Source organism: Neoarius graeffei, chromosome 24 (assembly GCF_027579695.1).
Source record: "Neoarius graeffei isolate fNeoGra1 chromosome 24, fNeoGra1.pri, whole genome shotgun sequence".
NCBI lineage: Eukaryota > Metazoa > Chordata > Actinopteri > Siluriformes > Ariidae > Neoarius > Neoarius graeffei.
This window is the reverse complement of record NC_083592.1, coordinates 38,730,449-38,758,213: the sequence shown is the minus strand read 5'-3', so window position 1 is coordinate 38,758,213 and position 27,765 is coordinate 38,730,449. Positions and strand designations below refer to the sequence as shown.

Genomic DNA, 27,765 nt, shown 5'->3' with positions numbered 1-27,765 from the left:
AGTGACGTTGTCCAATGAGACGCCAGCTAGAGCTCAGCACCGCGTATCCGCGTATTCTCAATGTTTACACAGCACCGGAGCTGACACGATCTGGATTGAATACGTGGACGCTGGCGGATTCCCGTTTCCCGGCGTTTCCAGGCGGTTTAATGTAAACGGACAGTGCATCCGCGAAGAAAACGAGACAGATACGGTCTAATGTAAACTTAGCCTTAGAGAAGCTATAAAACTGACCTTCCTTTGAGCAGATAGAGTTTCTGGAGCATCACATTTGTGGGGTCGATTAAATGCTCAAAATGGCCAGAAAAATGTCTTGACTATATTTTCTATTCGTTTTACAACTTATGGTGGGAAATAAAAGTGTGACTTTTCATGGAAAACACAAACTTGTCTGGGTGACCCCAAACTTTTGAACGGTAGCGTATATATATCAATCCTGGCTGATATGCATTAAGATCTTGAACTCTTACCCTCCATTCACACCAACAAACTGCAGGTTCTTTTTGGTGCTGTTGGTACCCTGCCGACCATCTTTCTTTTTCATGATGGACTTAAGGCAGCTCTGGTTACCTACAAGGAAAATAAATTAATATACAGTATTAGCACCGATTAAAATGAATGCTCTAACTGTATTATGGCCATAACACATTATACATTCAGAAGTATATAGTTTTGTGGACAGTTATGGTTTATATTCCGATAGGTTTTCAGGAAGCCACAAGGTGGAGCACAGAAGAATATGTACTGCTGAAGTGGATAGAAACACAAAAAAGTCATCACTGGGACTTGATATGAGTCACCTTTTGACACTTGACTATTTCAATCGGAATGCAAAGCAAACCATATCACTGGCATTTTACTGGCATGGCAGGAAACGAGCACGTTTCCTTGATGTTTTCAGCAAACAATAACCAGTAATCAAGACCAGAAGCAGTACTCTGTCAAGTGGTGCATATTTATTTGACAAAAACATTGGGTGAGCTACTTCATATTGGGATATAAAATAAACCTTAAAGACAAAATCAGGCCAAGTAGTAATGTAGATGTTTGAAGAAAAGCTACCTTATAAAATTAAACAAAAGAATTAAAAAAATATATATATATTTCTCAACATGCAACAGAAACCTGTCCAAAACCCAAACTATCACAAACATTTTAAGTACAGGCTCTGTGCTGCCAAATACCCCAGAGGACCTCCGCCTCTCTCCACAGAGACGGAGAAAAACACAGTCCTGTGAACTGCCAGAACATGCCTCACACATGTGGCCTCCTGCCTCGTTCTGTATACATACTGTATTTGGCAAAAGCAGTCATTATGGACATTGCCTTCATTTTTAACAGCTAAGAATAGAGGTCTGTGGCCTGTAGCATTAAGTTCCACGCAACAAGGCCTACTTCAGTCAGCCACCGTTCTAATACAGTCAATTGCTGGGATTACAAGGAAATATTTTATGCTCAAACTAAAACATGCTTAACTGTATGAATGTTTAAGTGTATTAAAAAAGTCAAAGTCCTTCTCGTGCCAGCACCTGGTATTCCTAGACAGTCTCCCACCAAGTACCAACCAGGTTAAGGCACACCGGGTGGCGCCGATCTCCGTTTCTGTCGCCCTTCAGCTTCTCACCTATTACATAGCTAGGGTTACAGTGGGGTAAACCTTGCCAGATGGCAGTAGGTACCATTTTTATGATGGTCTTGGGTATAACCCGACCATGAGTAGAACTCGCGATCGCCCAGTCGAGAGGCAGACACGCTAACCACTAGGCCAACTCGCTGGGGTTTAAATGTCGAGATCATTTTTATACATAGTATTTGACAAGATCTTACCATGTAGAGCAGTGGACATCTGCTGGTCCATATGGCTCTTCTGTGAGGCTGCGCTCTGCTCATGGGTCGCTATATGCTCAGCGGTTACACTCTCTCTGTGAGTGACCTCCAGCTTTGCGCTGACCAAATGAGAGCTGGTAATCTGAGAGTCTGAGCATAAGGATAAGAACAAGACGTGTACAGTTATTACAAGAAAGGAGTCGTTTTATAGACTAAACTTGCATTTCTTTGAAATAAATGTGCATAACAGGACAGTATGAAGCGCATGTGGATGTATTTAAATGACCAGCTCTATTTCCTGCATAGGCAAAAATAGCTGCACTATAACATTACAATGCCAAAGACAAGTTTGAACACAACTGTATCCAAAGTCAGTCATTCTAATTACCCTTGCTTTAGGTTTTTGTACCGACTAAGTGTTTTTGTAGTGGCAGACATTCTGAAGCTTTGGCCTCCAAAAATGAACATTCTTGACATGACATGCAGGCACTTGAGACATTTTTGTGCTTCTCTGGAAGTGGCACAAACTGATGTTTCTATCTTTATCGCAGTGATTCATTGTGTACGACATGACCCCTGAAAAACAAATCCTGTCTGAATTACTGAAATGTTATACTGGCAATAAAAGCCATGCTGTCTTAAATTCTTTGGCGCTACATCTTAAGCCTTTTATAGCATTGGTTTTAATACGTGCCAACATACATATTTTTACATGCAAATTTTTGAAAGACAGAACACACTATAATATTGCTAACAGTGGACCAAATTTTCCTTGACTGGTTCCCTTCAAACAGTATCTGAATGAAATTAAGAGGTCCTCTTCATCTCGTCTCATCTCATTATCTGTAGCCGCTTTATCCTTCTACAGGGTCGCAGGCAAGCTGGAGCCTATCCCAGCTGACTACGGGCGAAAGGCGGGGTACACCCTGGACAAGTCGCCAGCTCATCACAGGGCTGACACATAGACACAGACAACCATTCACACTCACATTCACACCTACGGTCAATTTAGAGTCACCAGTTAACCTAACCTGCATGTCTTTGGACTGTGGGGGAAACCGGAGCACCCGGAGGAAACCCACGCGGACACGGGGAGAACATGCAAACTCCGCACAGAAAGGCCCTCGCCGGCCCCGGGGCTCGAACCCGGACCTTCTTGCTGTGAGGCGACAGCGCTAACCACTACACCACCGTGCCGCCCCCCTCTTCTTCTCATTTATTGAAAATAATAGTTAAAGCATTCTGATTTTCACCAAATTCGTGTAGAAGGGAGAAAGAAAAAGTATCCACAGAAAACCGTAACTGTGAAAGCCAGCATTTGGCACAAGCAGCAGGGAAATTTGATTTCCCTATACTGATGAAGTCAAAGAAACATTGCATCACACTGGGTCAAAAATTACAGAGAGCTGTACAATCTTACTAAGTCAAGCATGAATAGATAATTGACAGAATATGTTTGAGATTAAAGAGAATTTATTCATATTAAAGAATAAGGCTTTTCATTCAAAGATTATCTAACTGGGACAAGCATATAGTTTATTATTTAAAAAAAAAAAAGACCTCAATAATCAGCTTTAGTTCAGGACATAATAGGATGCTAAACTCTCATTCTTCATGAAATAGGCCATGCTCATAATTTGTTCATTATTACCCCACAATGCAACCGTCTGTTACATAATACCAAATAATTATTAAAACAATATCACCATAAACAACAATTAAACATTCCGAAACATTCCGCAATCTGCCGTGTCCCAAAAGAGACTGAGTTTATGACTAAAGCTCCATGCATTTTTCAGGGTCGGAGACAACTTTTGCATGTCAGATCCGATCAAGCCTCAGTAAAAACATAAGCACAGGAAGAACCCTACATCCAACTCCCCACACTCAGGAGGATCCAGAGAGTAAAAATAGCCCATAAATAACAATCGTGCATTAAGCCAACATACGTGCCTGGCTATTTTCATATATACACTACCGTTCAAAAGTTTGGGGTCACCCAGACAATTTTGTGTTTTCCATGAAAAGTCACACTTTTATTTCCCACCATAAGTTGTAAAATGAATAGAAAATATAGTCAAGACATTTTTCTGGCCATTTTGAGCATTTAATCGACCCCACAAATGTGATGCTCCAGAAACTCAGGCCAAGTTTACATTAGACCGTATCTGTCTCGTTTTCTTCGCGGATGCACTGTCCGTTTACATTAAAATGCCTGGAAACGCCGGGAAACGGGAATCCGCCAGGGTCCACGTATTCAATCTAGATCGTATCTGGTCCGGTGCTGTGTAAACATTGAGAATACGCGGATACGCTGTGCTGAGCTCTAGCTGGCGTCGTCATTGGACAACATCACTGTGACATCCACCTTCCTGATTCGCTGGCGTTGGTCATGTGACGCGACTGCTGAAAAACGGTGCGGACTTCCACCTTGTATCACCTTTCATTAAAGAGTATAAAAGTATGAAAATACTGCAAATACTGATGCAAATACTGCCCATTGTGTAGTTATGATGGTCTTTAGGCTTGCCATCCTTCCACCTGCAAGTGGTAAGTGACTTGCGCACAGCGGCTCAGTCCCGAATCACTGCTCGTGCACTCCACTCGCGCGCTCTGTGAGCTGCGCAGGGCCGGAGTGCGCACCCTCCAGAGGGCACTCGCTGTTCAGGGCGGAGTGATTTGGAGCGCAGCCGCTGAGGAGGAAGCGATGAGCCGCACTGACACATTCCAACTTACGTGCCGAATTAGTCATGTGATTAGCGTATCCGTGTATTGGTGTTGCTGTGTGCACGCTAATCATGTATTGGCGTTGCTGTGTGCACGCTAATCGTTTTTAAAAACGTTAATCTGATGATCCGCTGATACGGTCTAATGTAAACCCCACCTCAATTTGCTCAAAGGAAGGTCAGTTTTATAGCTTCTCTAAAGAGCTCAACTGTTTTCAGCTGTGCTAACATGATTGTACAAGGGTTTTCTAATCATCCATTAGCCTTCTGAGGCAATGAGCAAACACATTGTACCATTAGAACACTGGAGTGAGAGTTGCTGGAAATGGGCCTCTATACACCTATGGAGATATTGCACCAAAAACCAGACATCTGCAGCTAGAATAGTCATTTACCACATTAGCAATGTATAGAGTGGATTTCTGATTAGTTTAAAGTGATCTTCAGTGAAAAGAACAGTGCTTTTCTTTCAAAAATAAGGACATTTCAAAGTGACCCCAAACTTTTGAACGGTAGTGTATATACCGGTGTGTGTGTGTGTGTATATATATATATGTTCTCAAAGATATGTTATGGAGAACAAATTTACTCCATATTTATTCCAAGATCTTTAAAAAGGGGGTAAAGGTTTTATTTTCCCTCATCTTTTGAAATGTCATTTGCACCATAACAAAGTTAATGTACATTGCTATTAAAATTTGTAGTGACTCATGGGAAGTGATGGCTAATCACTGTTTACTTGTAGTTAAGGAATTAATACTTTAGCTGTACCACATGGAGGGGGAAACTGTATAAAAATACCCCCACAATAATATTACATCAACATTTTCTATTCAACAATTTTATCATGCAGTGAACGGCCAACGACGACATCTTAAAAAAAACATGTATTTTTTGTTGATAAATAAACATGACTAACCTTTTCTGACATTACCAGAGTCTGCTTGCAGACTCCGGAGGTCCATGTTGTGGAGATCTTCAAGGCTGCCATACTTCATCACTGAGTTGATGGATGACAGGGTGGTTACCAACTCGCTGTTGATGGAGTTGAACTGGGACTGTTGTGGTGGACCAAATGCATCTGCCAACTCACTGTAATTCTCAGCCAGCAACATTTGTTGCTCCTGAAGAAGCTTCTGCACTCTTTCTATATAGTGATCCAAGTCAACCCGAGTACCAGCTTTGTTTTGTGAATCGAGAGTCTCTGCAGAAATCATTTGCTTAACTGCTGCACTCTTCTCCACCTCTTGGTTTAGGGGTTGAAAAGGGCCACAAGCTATGCTCCGCGTTTTAAGACCCACCAAAAAGTTCGCATCTATACTAGTAAGCCCAACCCCACTTTCTTTGGTTTTGGAACCGGTCACCTTTTCAATACTTTCACCTGAAGCTGTGGTACCAACTGCAATGGAGCGAGACTTTACTGTGGTCTGTACATCTTTTACAAGTCCATCACCAACAGCAATAGTGCGAGTCTCCAATGGTACTGTGCTGGTTTGCTTGTCTTCAGAATTTTGCTGAGTGTTAATACAAGAATCAGTGAGAACAATGTGCTCAGTGTTTGTGAAGTCATCTATAGTATTCACTTCAGTGTTTGTATGTTGAGAAAACACTGTAGGTAAAACCATTACAGCAGAGTCCATTTTATCCACAGTGTCGGTCGCTGTACCTTTGGACGCCACCACCTTAATTGGACTAACCAATACATCCACCGTGCAATCTCCACATCCAATGGACCGGAATTCTTTTGCCAGTTCAGGCTCCGTCTTTAAACGGTCTAAACTTTCCACAGCCAACTTAGTGTTGACTCCCACCTCACACTTACTTATTTCTACCCCCACTTCCTGGTGGCACATTATAACCTCCTTTCCAACACACTTATCTTGAACCTCCACACGTTCTTGTACAACCCATCTATTCATTGTCAAATCTGGACCCACAGCAATATGCCTCGAGTCTGGTTTACAACAGACAGCAACAGTGTGTGTCTGTGGTACATGATCTGTGCTGATGTCATTACATTCTGCATGATTCCCCACCCCTTGACTCTTTGTGGAGACCCTGGCCTCTACTGAAATGCTGTACATTTCAGGTCTTGCCAGGGAACCCTTGTCCAGTTTCTTCCTTGAGCCAGCTACCTGAAGCTCTAGCTTGAGTTTGCCCATCTCCATTTCATGAGTGGTCTCTTTCAGTTGTACCTCCAATCTGTAGATCTTCTCCTTAAGGGCCTCAATGGTTTGGTGCTGCAGCTCTATTTCAGCCTCCACCTCACTGCTCATGCCCAGCATGGCCTCAGTCACCCCAACTCCTGTGCTCCTTGTCTCCTGCTCAGTCCCTACAGCAACATCCTTGCTCTGTCCTGGCAACTTCCTGTAGATTACCACATCATTCATGTTCTCATCTGCACCAACACCAATGGATTTACTCTCACGGCTCCACTGTCTTTGCAAGGCATTTTGGTTTGTACTGCGTTGTATTTGGTGTAAGGCATCCTCGGACTCTGTGCTAGTGTCCTGGATGTTTTTCTCTAAAGCCTGTACCTCAGCTGTCAGTTGTCGAAACTCCTGTAACCTTTGTGAGCTCTGTTCTATGTTTTCTGACTCAACGATGTGCAACTCAGAACCTGACTGAAGCTGGGCCACAGGTTCATACTGATCAGCACTCCCTACACTGTAGGATCGCTTCCGAAAGCCCCCAGATTGGCCCTGCCCAGGTAGTTTTGAGTTTTTTATCTGTGACACAAGCTGTCTCTTTTCCTCCTGCAAGACAGAGATCTTAACTTGAAGAATTGGGATGGTTTTCACCTGTTCCTCAAGCTCTTTAAGTCGTTTGAGAGCCACCAGCATCTGGTCACGGATGTTCTGAAGGTGCAGGGGGCTGATGTTAGTTACTGGCGTGGTCATACCTGAGCTCAGTGGGCTGTGACGTATTGAGCTGCCTATGGAGGATGTTACATAAAGATTGTATTCACCATTGGCCAGATGTCCATTATGCTGAAGAGAATTTGAGCTAGGTGAGATCTGGCTTGCCCCATATGAGGACAGAGAGCTACTGGAGCTCATTCCCCCAAAACTGGCCAGACGCCGGCGGGGCGACTCTGCTACTGGTGGCTGCAGGAGTAGCCGCTCCTGTTCTAGCCGCCTCCGAGTCTCCATTAGTGTTTTCTCCACCTGGAGGTTGTGGCGAGGGAGACGGGGTGAAGGTGGGGGCAGCTGCTGCTTGGCCTCAAGAATGTTCGCTAAGGACTGAGGGGCCTCATTGACTTGTGTAATGTGGCCCAGGGGGGCTAGCTGGTTCCGAGTTGTAAAGAAGACAGGTGACTGCTTGCTTTCATCACTGTTGGATGAGGACAGAGAGTCTGTAGAAGTCCATTCAGCCTGACCAGACTGAGGGGGTGGCACAGACCTGGTCACTCTGGGTTTTCTCTGAATGTTCAGTTTCTTGATGGTATTGCCCCTTTCTATGTCATCAACATATTTGAGGAAGTCCAAGTCTATCTGATAGCCATATGGGGTTTCCAAACAGTAGGGGGCTGCAGGGTCCTTGTCACCATCATCCTTTTCTGTGGAAAAAGACCATAAATGTATGAACAAAAATACCTTGGATTTTAAGGAGTTAATTTTCTTCTTTAACACAACATTTCACATGGGGCAGTAGTGAATCAACAATTAAGGCTCTGGGTTACTAGATCAGAAGGTCAGGAGTTCATGCCTAAGCACCACTAAGCTGCCACTGTTGGGCCTTTGAGCCCTTAACCCTCTCTGCTCCAGGGGTATCTGTATCATGGCTGACCTTGCGCTCTGACCTCAGCTTTCTAACAAAGTGGGATATGTGAAAAGAATTTCACATAACGTACAGTGGTGCTTGAAAGTTTGTGAACCCTTTAGAATTTTCTATATTTCTGCATAAATATGATCTAAAACATCATCAGATTTTCACACAAGTCCTAAAAGTAGATAAAGAGAACCCAGTTAAACAGATGAGACAAAAATATTATACTTGGTCATTTATTTATTGAGGAAAATGATCCAATATTACATATCTGTGAGTGGCAAAAGTATGTGAACCTCTAGGATTAGCAGTTAATTTGAAGGTGAAATTAGAGTCCGGTGTTTTCAATCAATTGGATGACAAATCAGGTGTGAGTGGGCACCCTGTTTTATTTAAAGAACAGGGATCTATCAAAGTCTGATCTTCACAACACATGTTTGTGCAAGTGTATCATGGCACGAACAAAGGAGATTTCTGAGGACCTCAGAAAAAGCGTTGTTGATGTTCATCAGGCTGGAAAAGGTTACAAAACCATCTCTAAAGAGTTTGGACTCCACCAATCCACAGTCAGACAGATTGTGTACAAATGGAGGAAATTCAAGACCACTGTTATCCTCCCCAGGAGTGGTCGACCAACAAAGATCACTCCAAGAGCAAGGCGTGTAATAGTTGGCGAGGTCACAAAGGACCCCAGGGTAACTTCTAAGCAACTGAAGGCCTGTCTCACATTGGCTAATGTTCATAAGTCCACCATCAGGAGAACACTGAACAACAATGGTGTGCATGACAGGGTTGCAACATAAGCCACTGCTCTCCAAAAAAACTTGCTGCTTGTCTGCAGTTTGCTAAAGATCACATGGACAAGCCAGAAGGCTACTGGAAAAATGTTTTGTGGATGGCTGAGTCCAAAATAGAACAATTTGGTTTAAATGAGAAGCGTTAAGTTTGGAGAAAGGAAAACACTGCATTCCAGCATAACAACCTTATCCCATCTGTGAAACATGGTGGTGGTAGTATTGTGTTTTGGGCCTGTTTTGCTGCATCTGGGCCAGGACGGCTTGCCATCATTGATGGAGCAATGAATTCTGAATTATACCAGGGAATTCTAAAGGAAAATGTCAGGACATCTGTCCACGAACTGAATTTCAAGAGAAGGTGGGTCATGCAGCAAGACAACGACCCTAAGCACACAAGTCATTCTACCAAAGAATGGTTAAAGAAGAATAAAGTTAATGTTTTGGAATGGCCAAGTCAAAGTCCTGACCTTAATCCAATCAAAATGTTGTGGAAGGACCTGAAGCAAGCAGTTCATGTGAGGAAACTCACCAGCATCCCAGAGTTGAAGCTGTTCTGTACGGAGGAATGGGCTAAAATTCCTCCAAGCCGGTGTGCAGGACTGATCAACAGATACCGAAACATTTAGTTGCAGTTATTGCTGCACAAGGGGGTCACACCAGATACTGAAAGCAAAGGTTCACATACTTTTGCCACTCACAGATATGTAATATTGGATCATTTTCCTCAATAAATAAATTACCAAGTATAATATTTTTGTCTCATTTGTTTAACTGGGTTCTCTTTATCTACTTTTAGGACTTGTGTGAAAATCTGATGATGTTTTGGGTCATATTTTTGCAGAAATATAGAAAATTCTAAAGGGTTCACAAACTTTTAAGCACCACTGTATATGTGATAAAGGCGTCTTCTAATGTAACCAAATGCAATTTACATGTCTGTGAAGCTTCTAGAAGTAAACTATAAAATGTAACTCATTTATTTAATGAGTATTTCCATAAACTTTTAAAAGTTTCTCTGAAGATTTTATTGAACCAGAGTGAACGGACACATGCACACTTTATATATCTCATCTCATTATCTCTAGCCGCTTTATCCTGTTCTACAGGGTCGCAGGCAAGCTGGAGCCTATCCCAGCTGACTACGGGTGAAAGGCGGGGTACACCCTGGACAAGTCGCCAGGTCATCACAGGGCTGACACATAGACACAGACAACCATTCACACTCACATTCACACCTACGGTCAATTTAGAGTCACCAGTTAACCTAACCTGCATGTCTTTGGACTGTGGGGGAAACCGGAGCACCCGGAGGAAACCCACGGGGAGAACATCCAAACTCCACACCGAAAGGCCCTCGCCGGCCACAGGGCTCGAACCCGGACCTTCTTGCTGTGAGGCGACAGCGCTAACCACTACACCACCGTGCCGCCCAGGTAGAAACATGTTAACTGTTTTTACAATATCTACGAAGCTGCACACATCAATCAAGATAGCTCAAGGAACCAAATTTACATTATAGGCATACCACTGAGAAACACAAAGGTTCAATTAGGACTCATTTAGTGTTTCCACTTCTCACAGTGTAGATAAATGACCACCACTGAGATAACATCTAGACAACCTGGATAGAACTAAAACACAAATGACCCTGTTATTCACAATTTTGGCAAATAGTGGGTTAGTAAGGGTGGGGTTACAGGCGAACATTGAGAACAGACATCTTTCTCTGCACCAAATATCTATCTGTATGACACTGCTTCGAAAAAAAAAAAAAAAAAAACCATTCATTACTACTTCACAAGCAAGGAATGCCATGGCAGAGGAACAAAATTGCAATCATCCTTGCGTAGATCACATTCCAATCTCCACTGAAGAGACTGGCATTTTCAGCCAAGCTACTTTTCAAATCTAGTGTATTAAGCAGTATTCTCGCAGTATAGATTGCTTAAAAGGAGCATGCAAGTGGTCTTAATTTATCTCACCATTTCTAAGTATTCAGCAAGGCAAGCCGCCAGACGAATTCCTTCAAACCGAGAAAGAATTCGAGAGGGAAGTCTGGTAACGTCTAATTTTTCGAGCCCCACTTACCGTGCATCAAACAGCAGTCCCTATTTCAGAGCTCCGTGCACTCTTGTAGGCAGTAACCGACTGTATAAACCAGAACAAACTACAGGCAGGCACTTTCTCAATCTTCACTCCATAAGGGGAAAAATTCCACTATTGGTGTAAACTTAGCCAAGCTCAACTCATGCTCTCATAGGCTGGCTGCGTCAGCCAATTACAAGCCTCATTCTTCTGTCTCCGCTTCTCCTGAACAATTTTTTTTTTTTTTTTTTGAAATGCCTCATACCCACACTCTACTCTAACAGGGAAGCCTTTCTTCAAGACAGTGTTTCAGCCTACAAGTATAATTTATATAGACAGACAAAATAAAAACAGGACTCCATTCAAACATTTAATCAAAGGCTCATTCTAGTCTATTGTACCCTAAAGACAAATAAATGTGTTTCAAATAAAATGCTCGTTCAACCTCTTGGACAACAGCCAGCATACAGTACATGCATGACAACAATCCCTAGCTTGTTGGAAACCAAGCAGACACAGGACAGTATGTACAAGGAACAACCGAGCGCTGACCTCAGCGTGTGCAATCCGGGAGGTTGTAAGACCTGTGACAAATAGGGAGCACCAGAGACAAGTCTAACAAAATCAGCAGGCAAGACAAGAATAAATCCACCATGACGAATGACCATTATACATGACGTAATGCAACAGCGCTGAAAATACACAAACCTTCCAGATGTGTTAGATCAATTGAACTGCCTGGATCGTAAAGGTAAATAGAATCACCACAAGCAGCATTTAAAGAATAAGTGTCATCCTGGGGGAAAAAAAAAAATTAATTACCAGCCATCTCTACAACTTGGATTCAGAAAAATGCTCAGAAGATACTCAAAGCAAGACGCATGCATTAAAGAAAGGAAGACGACGTTTTGGTTTCACCTCAATTCAATACCATGTCAGTTGTCCTCACCTGCTTGTTTAGTTCGTCTCCTGAGCAAGTCATAACGGCTCTAGTTGTAAAGGCACGATGTTTTTGACGAGGCGCATGTCGAGATAACTATTTAAAGGTGAGTGGCTAAAGCAGAAATAAGGAAACAGAATCCACCAATAGGGTTGCAGTAAAAGATGACCCCAAAGATAGCTCCAGCTGGACTAGCAAACACACCAGACAAGATTGTGTCATCACCGATGTTGTTTGTGAACAAACTCAGATTCAATAGGAGACTAATACAGAATGATCTAAAGGAGCAAAATACGAGAGCTCGCTTGTTCCAATGAGAAAACCTCAAAACTTATCCAACAAGCTTTCAACAAACCAGCTTGGACAATTTTTCATCTTGGTTAAAAGACTGGTGAGGGAATATAAGGTTTAAGCCAGTGTTTGGATTTCAAAATGTCTAATGACCTTTGAATAAAGACTTGGCTTTATCTCTCCATCGAAACTCATCTCCACAGTACAAAGTCACTGTTTTCATAGCTTTTCTTTACACGCATAAAAATAACAGTTGCCTTGGCGAGACAATTTGCTTTTACAATGAACCAAATACAACGTTATTGGAAAGTAAACAGCTCAAAATGGATAGCGACCGATATGGCATGGAGCATGCACTCAATTTTCACATTCACTAATAGTATAGGATTACATACAGTAGATATGACTTCAAAACATTCATTTCAGTTACCTGGAATAAAAGAAAAAGAGGCTCAACTCAGTGTCTGCAACTAAGACACGACGCCTAATTTAAAGGGGTACCAAATATAATATATACAGTTGCTGATGTGACAAAGTAACGTATTCTTAAGTATTCTATCAAATTTATATACTAGAAAACAACGAAATATCTTGGTAATTGTATATATAATAGTCGGTACGCTAAACGGCACAAGAGTCGCCATTTTTAAAAGACCGTGACGTCAGCCCTACCCACTGCACTAGGAGAGAAGCGTGTAATCATGGCGTCGGGCGCATCAAGTGAAAGCGACAGCTCTGTCGAATCATACAAAGAGATCCCGCAAGACACACTGCAAGCAGGCTATGGCTTAGAAGGGTACCAATCAGGCTTTTAGGCAGGATTTTTTTTTAGGGAGTCTAACTTTTTTGCAGGTGTCACTGTATGTGGCAAGGTGTAGCGGCGCGTTGAGCGCCGCTGGAACAAGTGTTTTAGGGGGTTCCGGGGGTACTCCCTCGGAAAATTTTGAAATTTCTAATGCTCTCAAATGCTATTTCCTTCATTTTGACAGCAAATTTTGAGCAATACAGCCAAGCAAAGCTTTCTGATCGCAGAATACTACATAAATAAAGCTTGTTGTAGCTGTGTTTGTCTCAGTCAGTAGTGCACCTATTGCAATTGCATTAGATGTGACAACCAACCCCGAACACAGTGTGACAACCAACCCCGGCTGACCAGTTTTGCTTTCAAAGCCGCTAGCGTCCAAAGATTTAGTATAACAAAGAAAAAAACACACAGGAAATATGGCTAAGTCTTCAAACATTATAATGGTATTCGTTTTTTCAATAGAAACCCATTAATTACAAAGCTAGAAGGTAAAAACCAAGGTACTAAAAATTTACATTTAGGTATGAAAAACCTTCAAATTGTTCTCACCTTTGAAATGCATGCAACACACAATAACTTTTCAGGTAGAATGACCCCAGTACTAATTCTAAACATTTCTATCTTGGTGGAATTGAGCAGCGCCCTATGGTGGCTGAGATATGACGAATGTGACAACCATAACTTGTGACAACCAACCCCGGTCATCCCTATTTATTCATGCAAGAAACCTGGCTGTCTAGTTATGGGATTGTGATAGTTTTTTGACATTCCAAGCCTATCAACAGTTACAGAAGAAAAAAAAAAAACTTACATGAGTTCTCTTCTGAAAGAAGTTGGAAATCGTTGTTTGCCTTCCTCTTTTCTTCATTTTCTTCCTGTCATGCCCAAAAAACTCAGAAAAATCTATCTTCTATCTTCCTTACCAAATATCCCACGTGTTCGTCCTTTTCACGTGCGTTCTTTGGAATCCCAGCATCCTTTAGAACGTGTCGTATTTGATTATTGTTTAGCCTACTAGAAATACTACCCGCCGGCTCGACTACCACACTCTCCACTACGTAGCCTGTAATGTTGGGAAAATCTGCATGAAAATGTGTTATTTACTGTTAAAAGGATTTATTCGGGATAAATAACATGTCAGGTAAGGCCGGTTTTCTATAGACTACATTCCACATTTAGCTGCGGCAATATAGTCTACGGGGCGGCACGGTGGTGTAGTGGTTAGCGCTGTCGCCTCACAGCAAGAAGGTCCGGGTTCGAGCCCCGTGGCCGGCGAGGGCCTTTCTGTGTGGAGTTTGCATGTTCTCCCCGTGTCCGCGTGGGTTTCCTCCGGGTGCTCCGGTTTCCCCCACAGTCCAAAGACATGCAGGTTAGGTTAACTGGTGACTCTAAATTGACCATAGGTGTGAATGTGAGTGTGAATGGTTGTCTGTGTCTATGTATCAGCCCTGTGATGACCTGGCGACTTGTCCAGGGTGTACCCCGCCTTTCGCCCGTAGTCAGCTGGGATAGGCTCCAGCTTGCCTGCGACCCTGTAGAAGGATAAAGCGGCTAGAGATAATGAGATGAGATGAGATGAATATAGTCTATGGCTATATTGTCTGGATATTTATGCCAGTGTCTCCTAGGCATACATCTTTTCCCCCTCTGCTCTGGGAACGCATATTACAAGTGCTTTGTACACCAAATTTATTTAATAACCCATTTATTTATAACGAGGGCTCTCACAACTTTGAAATTAGTGCAGCCATAGAAACGCGTGTTTCTGTAGCTCTGCGGCGGGTGCCTATATTTTGTACTCTGGGCTCGTGCTGTTGCTATGGTAACCCTGGGCGTCTTCGGGAAAGACAGCTGTCAAAGCGAGACTTCTGAAATTTCCAAAATGGCGGTGTCAACAAAGCTTGTAGATCCTCGGAAAGCTCAGACTCGGCGATTTTTTTAGCATATTCAGCTAAGTTACCGGACATAACACGGGCGGAAATATTAGGGCGTCTTTAGGGCGTCGTACTAAAAAGTAGGGCGTCCAATTTCTTGTTTTTTTCAGTACAGGGCGTCGAAAAGACGCCCAGACGCCCCTCTATCTAAAAGCCTGGTACCAATTTGAACCTAGGAGAGGTACTCTCGACTCAGGTGATGACGAAAGAAGAGAAGAAAGCTCGAACTCGCTTGGTGTTTTTCAGCGGAAACGAGTGAAAAGACACGTCTGGAGGATCGTTATGCTTTCCATCGGACCTGTTATTACACCCGAAAGCAACACACTGTGGCATTGTGTAGCCGATCACTTACAATTCATCCTACTTTCCGATTCACACGTGCTATTCCCAACCTCAATGAGCCAACACAACTGGGCACATACATACGTCATGAGTGTTACGCAGAGAAAATGAACGTGCATTCTGATTGGATAAAATTAATATCATGGCGGGCTGTTCAAACTGCGGAAATAGTTTGCTCGAGCTACTTTCAAAACACTATAACTTTCCAACCTTAGAACAAAAAAACTTTTGTAAGTCTTGAATAAGGTTCGTTAATGTGTGTTTTATTGTTATATTTACTCTATATATTGCCCTCTGTTCCCCTTTAAAAAATAATAATTTAAGACAGGGCACTACGTGACCCAAATCAGAAGATGACAGAAGTGGTTGTTACCAGATCTGTCGCACCTACTGGAATTGCACTGTTAATGTGCATCATTTTCAAGGCAGCTTTGCTAGCACACAGTTGAAAAGGAGTGAAGTCAAGCCAAGATAAAAGTTTAAGGTATGGGAATACTTCGTTTTAAAAAATAATAATAAAATCAAGTGTAACATCTGCATTTTATATATTTTTTTAACATTTCTATGGTTTGCCATTTCAGCCAAGCTGAAACTTGCTTCCTTTATATAAAGATAGATATGCTAGAGCAGGGGTCACCAAACTTTTTTCTCTGGGGGCCACATTGTCGTTCCTGACTGTGATGGGGGGCCGGGGTCGGGTCAGCTATAGAACATAGAATTGTATGACCCAGACAAATATGACCACCAGCAGGCCTCATTGTGTAGTAGAGATTACTAGCCTGGCACAGCCATCCACACTACTATATCCCAACACTTGATTCCTGGCACATATTTGTTTATCTTTACTAGTGGTTTGCAAAAGTAGTAATCGAGTCTTCACACTTTGTTTTAATTTGAAATACCACAGATATTCCATTTATTTATTTTCTAATAAAAATAACATCAAAGCTGTCAAGGTAAGAAACATCTGCCTAGTTGAGGTGATTGACGCTGGCAAAGGTGAGTGGAAAATTATAAATTGTAGGTAGGCCTGTTGATATTATTAATAATAATAATTAATTGTGTGCAGCACTTAATAAAGGTCAAATAAATAGGCCTATAAAATAAATACTTTAAAAAAAAAAAAAAAAACAGTGAACTTATAATAATATGAGCAATAGATCAATAGATCACAGCAGTTGTGCTGTGTCCTGCACGTCATTGCTCTCATCCATGGCCAAAGCAAAAAACTCGAATTCTGACGCTTTCTCATTCAGCTGGTCATACACGTTGTCCCCCAAATCTTCGGTTCGCCTGGTCATAGCAGGTGCGGAGAGACTCACCACGTTGAGCGTATCCTTCTTGTCGGGACACACCTCCTCGGCCACAGCAAGCATGCGTACTTTAACAAAGTCCCCATCAGTAAACGGCTTTCCATGGGTAGCTAGTAGGTGAGCTACCTTATAGCTAGCTCAGACAGCAGCCTGGCTGATCTGGGTTTGGCGAAGGAATACATTCTGTTGTGCAGCCAGTCCGCATTTCATCCTCCGAATCCTGTCTTCTCTTGTTTGCCCTCGCAAACTAACATACTCTTTGTGGCGGGTTTCGTAGTGACGACGCAGATTATATTCTTTGAAAACCGACACACTTTCTTTACATACAAGACAAACTGCACGGTCCTTACACTGAACGAAAAAATAATCGGTGGTCCACTGTTCTTTAAAAACTCTGCACTCTCTGTCAACTATTTGCTTACCGCTAGCCATTTTGCTGTCCTGAACACTGACAGTTCTCTGCGCGTGCGCTGCCCGTCACTGCTTGATCGCGAGCATATGACGAAAATTCGGAAAATATGAATAGTTCATTTTATAACTAAATATCAATTTTAATTGATAAAATCAACAAAATACAAGATGCAGACATTTGCCAAAAAGCAATTTAAAAAAATAGGCCATGACCACTTTTGGGGATTGCCTCATAGGGCCGGTTCAAGTGGTGGGGGGCAGAGGGGCTGGGGGGCCGCTCAAAGGGGGGGGTGGCGGGCCGTAGTCGTCCCGCGGGCCGTAGTTTGATGACCCCTGTGCTAGAGGATATTATGATATTCATGTGATACAAGTCAAACCTTTTAACTTGAACATACTCTAGTTATAGTGTCCCGATGAGGTCACGAAATGAACTCTACCATATTCATATGGTCTCTAAACTGAATTTTTATTTTTATATCTATTAATGTTTTTAGCAATCCCACTGAGAAGGAATGTTAGCAATCCCACTGAGAAGGAATGTTAACCACTTAACCATCTGGGCAAAAAAAAAAAAAAATCTCAACATCACTAATTCGGCAAAACTCAGCTCAGACCTTGAGACCACAACCAAGGACTATGTTCTCCAGCCACTCTTAAATGTGGGAACGTTTAAAATGCAGGTTCCTATTTGGGCCATTGGTCATAGCCACCTGCATGAACATTCTGCTTAATCTGGTTATCTACATTCAGGAAGCTATGATTAGATTTCACTAATCATGGTTTTGCTCATTATATCCAACAACTTTTCTTCTACTTCTACACCAACCAGACGTTTTTGGTGACCTATTCCTCTGTAGACGACGTCCCAGTTTCACCCAATGGAATGTGTGTGACTCTTTCAGAGGGCCACCTTCGGCAGTGGAACCTGGCAAATGTTTGCAATGAAAATAAAAGGCAGACAGTTGTGTTTGGCCTTGATTGAGCTCAACTTCATAATGTGAAAGAAAAATAAACAAAACAAACATCGCATGACAGATCATTTTACAAACTGCAAACATCTTGAGATGGATCACAGCTTTCAACAATGACCTTAATGGTATTCTCTGTTCTTTTTCGGTCACATCTGTCCTTTAATGCGATCATGTTAAGAGAATCATAAATTAAACCTATGAAGGAAAAGAAAAGACTTTCGACCAGGGGTGGGCAATAAGGCAAAAAATATTATGATGATACTTAAAGATACAAGACATGCATCAGGATGTTCCACACACATATATTAGATAGACTGTGTTTAAAAAAAAAAAAAAAAGGCCTAGTACAATTCCGACACCTTTGATGGGTGCATCTTCTACATGACTACGAGAGACATGGAAAACATTTTCAATAACACGCCAGACATCAAGCAGATAAAATCAACCAAAAGCTAAAAATCACCAGAACTTGTCTAACCTATAAAAAAAGATACAGACCTTGTACTGGCACAGCTATAAGAAAACTAGACATCTTTACTTACAACTTGAAATAGAACAGTGGCACATGAAAGCCAGAAGTAATACCATTTCTGCAATAAAAGTCTGGTACAAGTGTCATTTTCTCTATGCAGATGCCAATTCTCACAATAAATGTTGAACATTTTTTGCCCAATATCATAATCAGAAGAAATTGTTAACAGGAAACAATTTCTTTCCGTACACACTCACCTCTGAATCAACAAATGATTAAAAGAAAACTCCATTTCGTCATGGGACCTGTGCAAGCACTGCTGTAGCTGGTTACCACTGAGACACTGCTCACACACACACGCATTAAACGGAGAGAAAACAAGGACCCTTTTTCCTCATGCTGGTCTGGTATTTCCTGACCCGGCCCCGGGAAACCACGTCAGCTCCCGAAGTTTAATTACCCTCAGAATTCACATCATACTCCAACGAACAAGCTGGCTCATAAAAATAAAAAAATTTTAAAAAACCACACACACACCAATGCAAACTGTTTCACACAGATATACAGGTTAGGCTCAAGAGTAATACACATCCAGAGAATATTTATACTCCTAATTTTAAGCCAAGAAGAACAGAGTTGTCTAAAGACTCCTACTAATATTAACAGCTAAACCAGGCACATATGAAAGTCCATCGTGTGTATGATGCTCAGTTGTCCTGTTCCTGTCCATTTAGAGCTGATGGCCCATGGAAGAAATAACTAAAACACTACCAGGTTTCAGCAATAAAAGTCTACAGTATTCCATATGTTCAATGGGATGGAAATGGTTGAGGCAAGAGGACAAACCCTGTTCTCGGTGGTTTAAAATAAACAGGCCTCGTTTATTTCAGTGGAGCGTCCGAGAATATGACCTGTGACGGAGATATTTAAAATAACCAAAGAGTGACGAGATCAGTCATTGTAAATGATTACTTATGACTGGATTGACTCTTTGAATTGACTCCAGTTCAATTTAGCAGAGGAACAACAGATTTTGACATTTTCGTTCCTACTTCTATACGGGGTTGACATGGCTAGTTTGAGCCGATAAGGTTAAAGGCCTTGCCCAAGAGCCATACAGTAGCAGCTTGGTAGTGCTGGGGCTTGAAGCCCTGACCCTCTGATCAGTAACCCAGAGCCTTAACCAGTTGAGACACCACTGATTTGGCAGAAGACCTCATCTCATCTTATTATCTCTAGCCACTTTATCCTGTTCTACAGGGTCGCAGGCAAGCTGGAGCCTATCCCAGCTGACTACGGGCGAAAGGCGGGGTACACCCTGGACAAGTCGCCAGGTCATCACAGGGCTGACACATAGACACAGACAACCATTCACACTCACATTCACACCTACGCTCAATTTAGAGTCACCAGTTAACCTAACCTGCATGTCTTTGGACTGTGGGGGAAACCGGAGCACCCGGAGAAAACCCACGCGGACTCCGCACAGAAAGGCCCTCGCTGGCCACGGGGCTCGAACCCGGACCTTCTTGCTGTGAGGCGACAGCGCTAACCACTACACCACCATGCTGCCCAGAATCCCAGAACTGAGACATAAAAATGGATCTTGGATATATAAATGAGATCTGGCTGCTGTACACATCACCGTTTAACTGACTTCCAGCCCATGAATATCAGTCAAGTCACAAGGGTTAGCTAGTTGCATCAGACTATGGGAATAATGTCTTGGCACCAGGTATTTCCACAATGTCCATTTTAACTGCAAAACGTATGGGCTAGGTAGTCTCTGTAAGATCCATAGCCTTTGCTCGACCTTTTTACTCACTTGGCACCATAGTACAACTAAAGAATAACACACAACTGACTGTGATCTTATACGAAAATAAGCATGACTACCACCGATTACCATTTTTACTTTATTAATGAACAAACACTTTGCACTTTTTAACTGATTGTAGTTATATTTAAAAATGTTATGGAACATGCTCTCACTGGCCATTTTATTAAGCACACCCATACACCTGTTTTATGCAGTTATCTAAATCAGCCAATACCCTAGGGGCGGCACGGTGGTGTAGTGGTTAGCACTGTCGCCTCACAGCAAGAAGATCCGGGTTTGAGCCCCGTGGCCGGCGAGGGCCTTTCTGTGCAGAGTTTGCATGTTCTCCCCATGTCCGCATGGGTTTCCTCCAGGTGCTCCGGTTTCCCCCACAGTCCAAAGACATGCAGGTTAGGTTAACTGGTGGCTCTAAATTGACCGTAGGTGTGAATGTGAGTGTGAATGGTTGTCTGTGTCTATGTATCAGCCCTGTGATGACCTGGCGACTTGTCCAGGGTGTACCCCGCCTTTCGCCCGTAGTCAGCTGGGATAGGCTCCAGCTTGCCTGCGACCCTGTAGAACAGGATAAAGCGGCTAGAGATAATGAGATGAGATGAGCCAATACCCTGACAGCAGTACAATGGCCTAATGGTTAGAGAAGTAGCTTTGGGACCAAAAGGTCACTGGTTTTGGTCCTGGACCAGCAGGAATAGCTAAAGTGCCCTTGAGCAAGGCACCTAACTGCTTCCCAGGCTGCTCTGGGTATGTTGTACATCACTCTGGATGAGAGCGTCTGCTAAATGTCAGTAACGTAATGTAAAGTAAAAATCATGCAGATACAAATCAAGAGCTTCAGTTAATGTTGTGATCTCTGTCACTTTCACTGTGTCATGGGTGTTGGTGCCAGATGGACTGGTTTGAGTATTTCAGAAACTGCTGATCTCCTGGGGTTTTCAAAAACAAATTGACCGAGTGAAACATCTTAAGCACAACTTTATTCATCACACACTTGTGAAATTCCTCTCTGCATTTAACCCATCTGAAGCAGTGAACACACACGTGAGCAATGAACGCGCACACACATATACCCAGAGCAGTGGGCAGCCATGCTAACAGCACCTGGGGAGCAGTTGGGAGTTAGGTGCCTCGCTCAAGGGCACCTCAGCCCAAGGCCGTCCCATATTAACCTAACCGCGTGTCTTTGGACCATGGGGGAAACCAGAGCACCTGGAGGAAACCCACGCAGACACGGGAGAACATGCAAACTCCGCACAGAAAGGCTGGCCGCTGGGCTCGAACCCAGAACCTTCTTGCTGTATGGCGACCGTGCTAACCACTTACACCACCGTGCCGCCAACTGTCGATAAGAGAGGTCAGAGGAAAACGGCCAGATTGGTTCGAGCTGCCAGGAAGGATATAGTAACTCATAGCAACTCTTTAACAACTGTGGTGAGCAGAAAAGCATCTCAGCACGCAACAGCAGAAGACCACATTGGGTTCCACTCCTGCCAGCCAAAAACAGGAATCATATGCCCCTTTTCCACCAAAGCAGTTCCAGGGCTGGTTCAGGGCCAGTGCTTGGTTTGGAACCGGGTTTTCTGTTTCCACTGAACAAAGAACTGGCTCTGGGCCAGAAAAACCGGTTCCAGGCTAGCACCAACTCTTTGCTGGGCCAGAGGAAAGAACTGCTTACGTCAGCGGGGGGGTGGAGTTGTTAAGACCAACAACAATAAGACTGCGAAAGGTCGCCATTTTTAAGCGACGAGAAGCAGCAGCTGTACAAACGCGAAGTCATCCATTATTACTGTTGTTGTTGCTGCTGCTTCTTCTTCTCCGTGTTGTTGTTGCTTCGATGTTCGCGCCAAAGTTTATGCAAATGCAGCGACGTAATTGACGTATACAGCGACGTTACTGACGTGGCTCCCCTTAGCACCACGAGCTATGGAAAAGCAAACTGGTTCTCAGCTGACTTGCAAGTTGAACGAGTTGTGAACCAGCACCAGCACTGGCCCTGAACCTAGCCTGGGCCCGCCCATCCTAAGCGTGACGCAACACGAGGGCCTGTTGCGAGCTTAGTCTGGCCAGGCAAGCTATCTCCAGCTCTTCCAAGCTCCCGAAAAATCGGGAGCCAATCAACTTTGAGCATCTCCAACGGCCCTGGGTAGAGGCGTGTTCAAGGCAGTGACGTAGTAGAACTGCGACTGAAAGCCATAGATTGTTTACAGAATCTATGCCGGAAGCGCTTCATTCACTAGAAACATTACGAACATGGAGCAGCGGCAAGCCTTTGACACAGCGGTAGATGCTGTATTGAAAGCATTCAACGGGAAGTTCTCATTGAAAACGGAGCAAAGAGCAGCCCTGGAGGTATTTATCTTCTTCCTGTTACTCAAGCAGTTTCCGTCGCGTCACATACGTCAGAGGAAAAAGAGTGATGTGATTGGTTTAAGCTTCGTCACAGCCTTTTCTGGCTTCGACCAGTAGCAAACTGAGGCATTTCAGGGAGGCGGGTCAACCACGCGCTTTGGGAAACGGTTGGGCTTAATATCTTTGCCAGACCAAATGCTCGCAGAGCTTTGAAGTCGTGTTAGCCAGACTACCCCGAACCAGCCCTGGAACTGATTTCGTGGAAAAGGGGTATTAGAATCAAGAACAAGTTCTGAGTGTATATGAAACAAGTAAATTAAGTTAATGAAACAAAAAAGCTTTTCACATTATCAAGAGATCAAAATTATTGACAGTAAAAACTATACAGTCAAGCAAAAAGCTAATTATTTTTCAATAATATGGAGTCCTCTAAAGAGGAGAAAAACAGCTTTAATGCTGATTATAAAGTCATTGTAACAAAACTGACCCTCCTCAATGGAAAGGATTCCACTATTTACAGAGCTGTTAATCAGTGACAGCTCCACATTGCCCAGAGGCACAGCTTAGCAACATGACTAACAAGGTCTATGGCTTCAGCTTCATTTGGACTATACAGAATAGTTCTTGACTCTTGTTTAAACCATCACTGACATTATCTCTTTTGTGCAAACATCCTACAGCCAAAGTGGCCGAAACGAAGACTCTTCGTGCATATAGCAGGGTCCAAGCTCGACTGCTGACTGGCACATTCATGTTAAGCAAGAGTCCATGTGTGATAATTCTATCAGTGCTTGGGAAGTTCTGTTCAGTGCTTTAGGGGAAAAAAAAAAATTGCTGATTACGCACAAACGGGGAATAAAATTGGTCCAAATTATCTGTCTTTCACATGATCCAATACAATTATAGCTGATAAAGTGACAAGTCTGAGAAACTTGAAATTTAAAACTATTAAGACTGGATTCAACAAAGAGCTGTGAGTCGAGAAGAAAAAAAAAAACCACATGAGAAAGTTCAAGTATTTTGAAATATGCTGTATAATAAAACGCATACGAGTGATTCCACGCTTATGGGTACATGAACTTATTTTTAAAAATTCACCTAAAACCATTTCTTTTTTTTACCATCAGGTCACAAAACATGTAATCTTTAATGAATGATATGTTAAAAGATAACTTTAATTTTCTGAGATGTAATAAAAACATATTTATATGCCAAAGTCAGAACGTAACAGAAGTGTTGTGGACATATATATTCTCAATTTTAACAATGTAGAATTACTTTTTGAAACATAGGAAGGTGATGTTTTAGCAAATATAATTAATAAACATGTGTAGTAGAATAAACATACACATTCTTTCAATAAGATTAACATGGTATAGAGCTAGATTGTAATTAATTTGTAACAGACGCGAGATGGACAATCGTAACAGAAGTAATGTAACAGACATCATTTTGGAACTCATAGGCTTGACTTTGGCATATAAATATGTTTTTATTACATCTCAGAAAATTAAAGTTATCTTTTAACATATCATTCATTAAAGATTACATGTTTTGTGATCTGATGGTAAAAAAAGAAATGGTTTTAGGTGAATTTTTAAAAATAAGTTCATGTCCCCATTTCAGTACCCATAAGCGTGGAATCACTCATATCTTTTTCTTACCCGTGTGTAAAGAGGTGGATGGTGTGGGCACATGGCCTAGCACTGCTGCTAGCACATATTTCACACCACAATGAGGAAAACCCACCTCGTACACATTCGTATGCGCTTTAAAACCAGTTGAACGCTACAGTTCAAAATTTCTGTGTGCCATTTTGAACAATGGACAGATGTATTATTTATCAATTATGATAAATTTTACCAGGGTTTGAAGAAGAGAGCCTGATTAGATTAGAAATTTTACATTTTAAAATGTGTCTTCAATAAATAGTCCTCAGAGAAGTTCAAGTTTATTACCAAGGTGTAAGTATATTAACAATGGTTGACGTGAAGGCTTTAACTAAATTCACAGTGTAACTTTGCTTTTACTGAATATTCCCAGCCGTGTCAATGGGGCCAAGAGAGCAAAACTGGCAGTGCCGATTTTGAGTGGGAAGGATGGCATTACTTTCTACCCTGTTAAATCACAGCGAAACTAGCCAATTGTGGACATCTCGGAGTTCATGTATGAGGAAGAGGGCAGATGGCATGTTCTTCTGAGTGGTTTACATTACCCTGTAATGCAGTAGTTCCAAAAAAAAAAAAAAAAGCCTTTCTCTGGTTGGTACAGTGGCATGCAAAAGTTTGGGCACCCTTGCTGAAAATGTCTGTTACTGTGAATAGTTAAGTGAGCAGAAGATGAACTGATCACCAAAAGGCATAAAGGTAAAGACGAGACATTTCTTTTCAGCGTTTTATGCAAGATTTGTCTATTATTTTTGTTTTGTACAATTGGAGAGTGAAAAAAAGAAAAGGAACACCATGCGAAAGTCTGGGCACCCCAATACATTGGAGTTCTCAGGTAACTTTTACCAAGGTTCCAGACCTTAATTAGCTTATTGAGCTGTGGCTTGTTCAAATTCTTCGTTAGGAAAGGTCAGATGATGCAAATATCAAAGCTGTATAAATTCTCTGACTCCTCAAACTTGTCCCTAAAATCAACAGCCATGGGCTCCTCTAAGCAACTCCCTCGCATTCTGAATAATAAAATAATTGATGCTCACAAAGCAGGAGAAGGCTACAAGAACGTAGCAAAGTGTTTTCAGGTAGCTGTTTCCTCAGATCATGATGTTATTAAGAAATGGCAGTTAACAGAAACAGTGGAGATCAAGGTGAGGTCTGGAAGATGAAGAAAACTTTCTGAAAGAACTGCTCTTTGGATTGCTAGAAAGGCAAATAAAAACCCCTGTTTGACTGCAAAAGACCTTCAGAAAGATTTAGCAGACCCTGGAGTGGTGGTGCACTGTTCTACTATGCAGCGACACCTGAACAAATATGACCTTCATGAGAGTCATCAGAAGAAAACCTTTCCTGCATCCTAGCCACAAAATTCAGCGCCTGAAGTTTGCAAATGAGCATCTAAATAAGCCTGATGCATTTTGGAAACAAGTCCTGTGGACTGATGAAATCAAAATAGAACTTTTTGGCCACAATGTGCAAAGGTATGTTTGGAGAAAAAAGGGTGCCAGATTCCAGGAAAAGAACACCTCTCCAACTCTGAAGCATGGGTGTGGATCGATCATGCTTTGGGGTTGTGTTGCAGCCAGTGGCAAAGGGCACATTTCATTGGTCGAGGGAAGCATGGAGTCGAATAAATACCAGCAAATTCTGGAAGCAAACATCACACCATCTGTAAAAAAGTTGAAGTTAAAAAGAGGATGGGTCCTATAATAAGATCATGATCCAAGAAACTTGTAGAACTGGAAGCCTTTTGCAAGGACAAATGTATGAAAATGCCCCAGGTAAGAACTGAAAGATTATTAGCTGGCTACAGAAAGTGTTTACAAGCTGTGATACTTGCCAAAGGGGGTGTTACTAGGTACTAACCATGTCAGGTGCCCAAACTTTTGCTTCAGGTCATTTTCATTTTTTGGTATTTTATGCCTGTAAATGATGGAAATAAACATGTAATCTTACAGAAAACATTAAAGAAATGTCTCGTCTTTACCTTTATGCCTTTTGGTGATCAGTTCATCTTCTGCTCACTTAACTATTCACAGTAACAGACATTTTCAGCAAGGGTGCCCAAACTTTTGCATGCCACTGTAGCTGTGTGATAGGGGAGCTAGTTAGCAAATCACCAAATTTGACAGAAAACGAGGAGAAAAAAAAAAAAACCCAGACAACTCTTTACGCTGTCCCAGTCATTTAAAAATTTTGGACTACGTAATGGGTCAAAAATAAAGAACACTGTTACCCCTTTTCCACCAAATCAGTTCCAGGGCTGATTCGGAGCCAGTGCTGGTGCTGGTTCACAACTCATTCAACTTGCGAGCCAGCTGAGAACCAGTTTGCTTTTCCATAGCTCGCGGAGCTACGTCATTACGTCGCTGTATACGTCAGTTACGTCGCTACGTTTGCATAAACCTTGGCGTGAATATTGAAGCAAAAACAACACGGAAGCAACAGCAGCAGCAGCAACAATAATAATAATAATGGATGACTTCGCGTTTGTACAGCTGCTGCTTCTCGTCGCTTAAAAATGGCGATCTTTCGCGGTCTTGTTATTGTTGTTGGTCTTAACAACTCCGCCACCCTGCTGACGTAAGCGGTTCTTTCCTCTGGCCCAGCAGAGAGTTGGTGCTAGCCTGGAGCCGGTTTTTCTGGCCCCAGAGCCAGTTCTTTGTCAGTGGAAACAGAAAACCCGGTTCCAAACTAAGCACTGGCACCGAACCAGCCCTGGGACTGCTTTGGTGGAAAAGGGGCATGTTATGACCCACAGTGGTGGGATGTGCTAGAGGAGAGGACACTACACTTTCGTATAGCTCTCAGGGCAATAAAAATTATGAATTCTATAATCTACAATTCATGAGGAAGCAATCTTACCTGCAGGGCTGCCATTAAGGTGCGTGGCTTGGGCCATGGCTACAGCCAGTCACTCTCAACCCCACACAGGTGCGGAATGGGGTCATGCAAATGCCATGCATCAAATCCAGCTTACCATGCAACCTGACGACAGGAAACACACAACATCAATGTAAATCATCATGCAATGCACACCATCTGCGGGCAAGGGCAAAGTCAGAAAAGCTTACGGTATACACACTTATACAAAAATTAGTGCCAGTGCTTCACATTGCTTAAGTTTAATGTCAGTCTGGTTACACTTAGAAATTAGTAAAAAGGTGCACAATTCAGATGTTGGTCAAAGGTAGTGACAAGGTTAGCATTTGTATCTTTCTGACAACAAATTTGGA

General features: G+C 42.4%; 1 protein-coding gene across 5 annotated transcripts in view; it reads right to left on the bottom strand.

Annotated features, from left to right (window-relative positions):
- kank1a (KN motif and ankyrin repeat domains 1a) overlaps nucleotides 1-27,765 on the bottom strand; it is a 132,137-nt gene that overhangs the window by 15,197 nt on the left and 89,175 nt on the right. For 4 of the 5 annotated variants that reach the window (XM_060907206.1, XM_060907205.1, XM_060907208.1 and 1 more), the window contains 4 exons: nucleotides 27,395-27,517; nucleotides 5,473-8,112; nucleotides 1,828-1,977; nucleotides 471-570 (listed from right to left, as the gene is read on the bottom strand). In XM_060907206.1, coding sequence (XP_060763189.1) covers nucleotides 471-570; nucleotides 1,828-1,977; nucleotides 5,473-8,112; nucleotides 27,395-27,431 — 2,927 coding nt within the window. In that variant the 5' untranslated portion in view covers nucleotides 27,432-27,517. Of the gene's footprint in view, nucleotides 1-470; nucleotides 571-1,827; nucleotides 1,978-5,472; nucleotides 8,113-11,206; nucleotides 11,309-27,394; nucleotides 27,518-27,765 lie in introns of those variants that run through there. The other variant, XM_060907209.1, reaches the window with a different exon arrangement.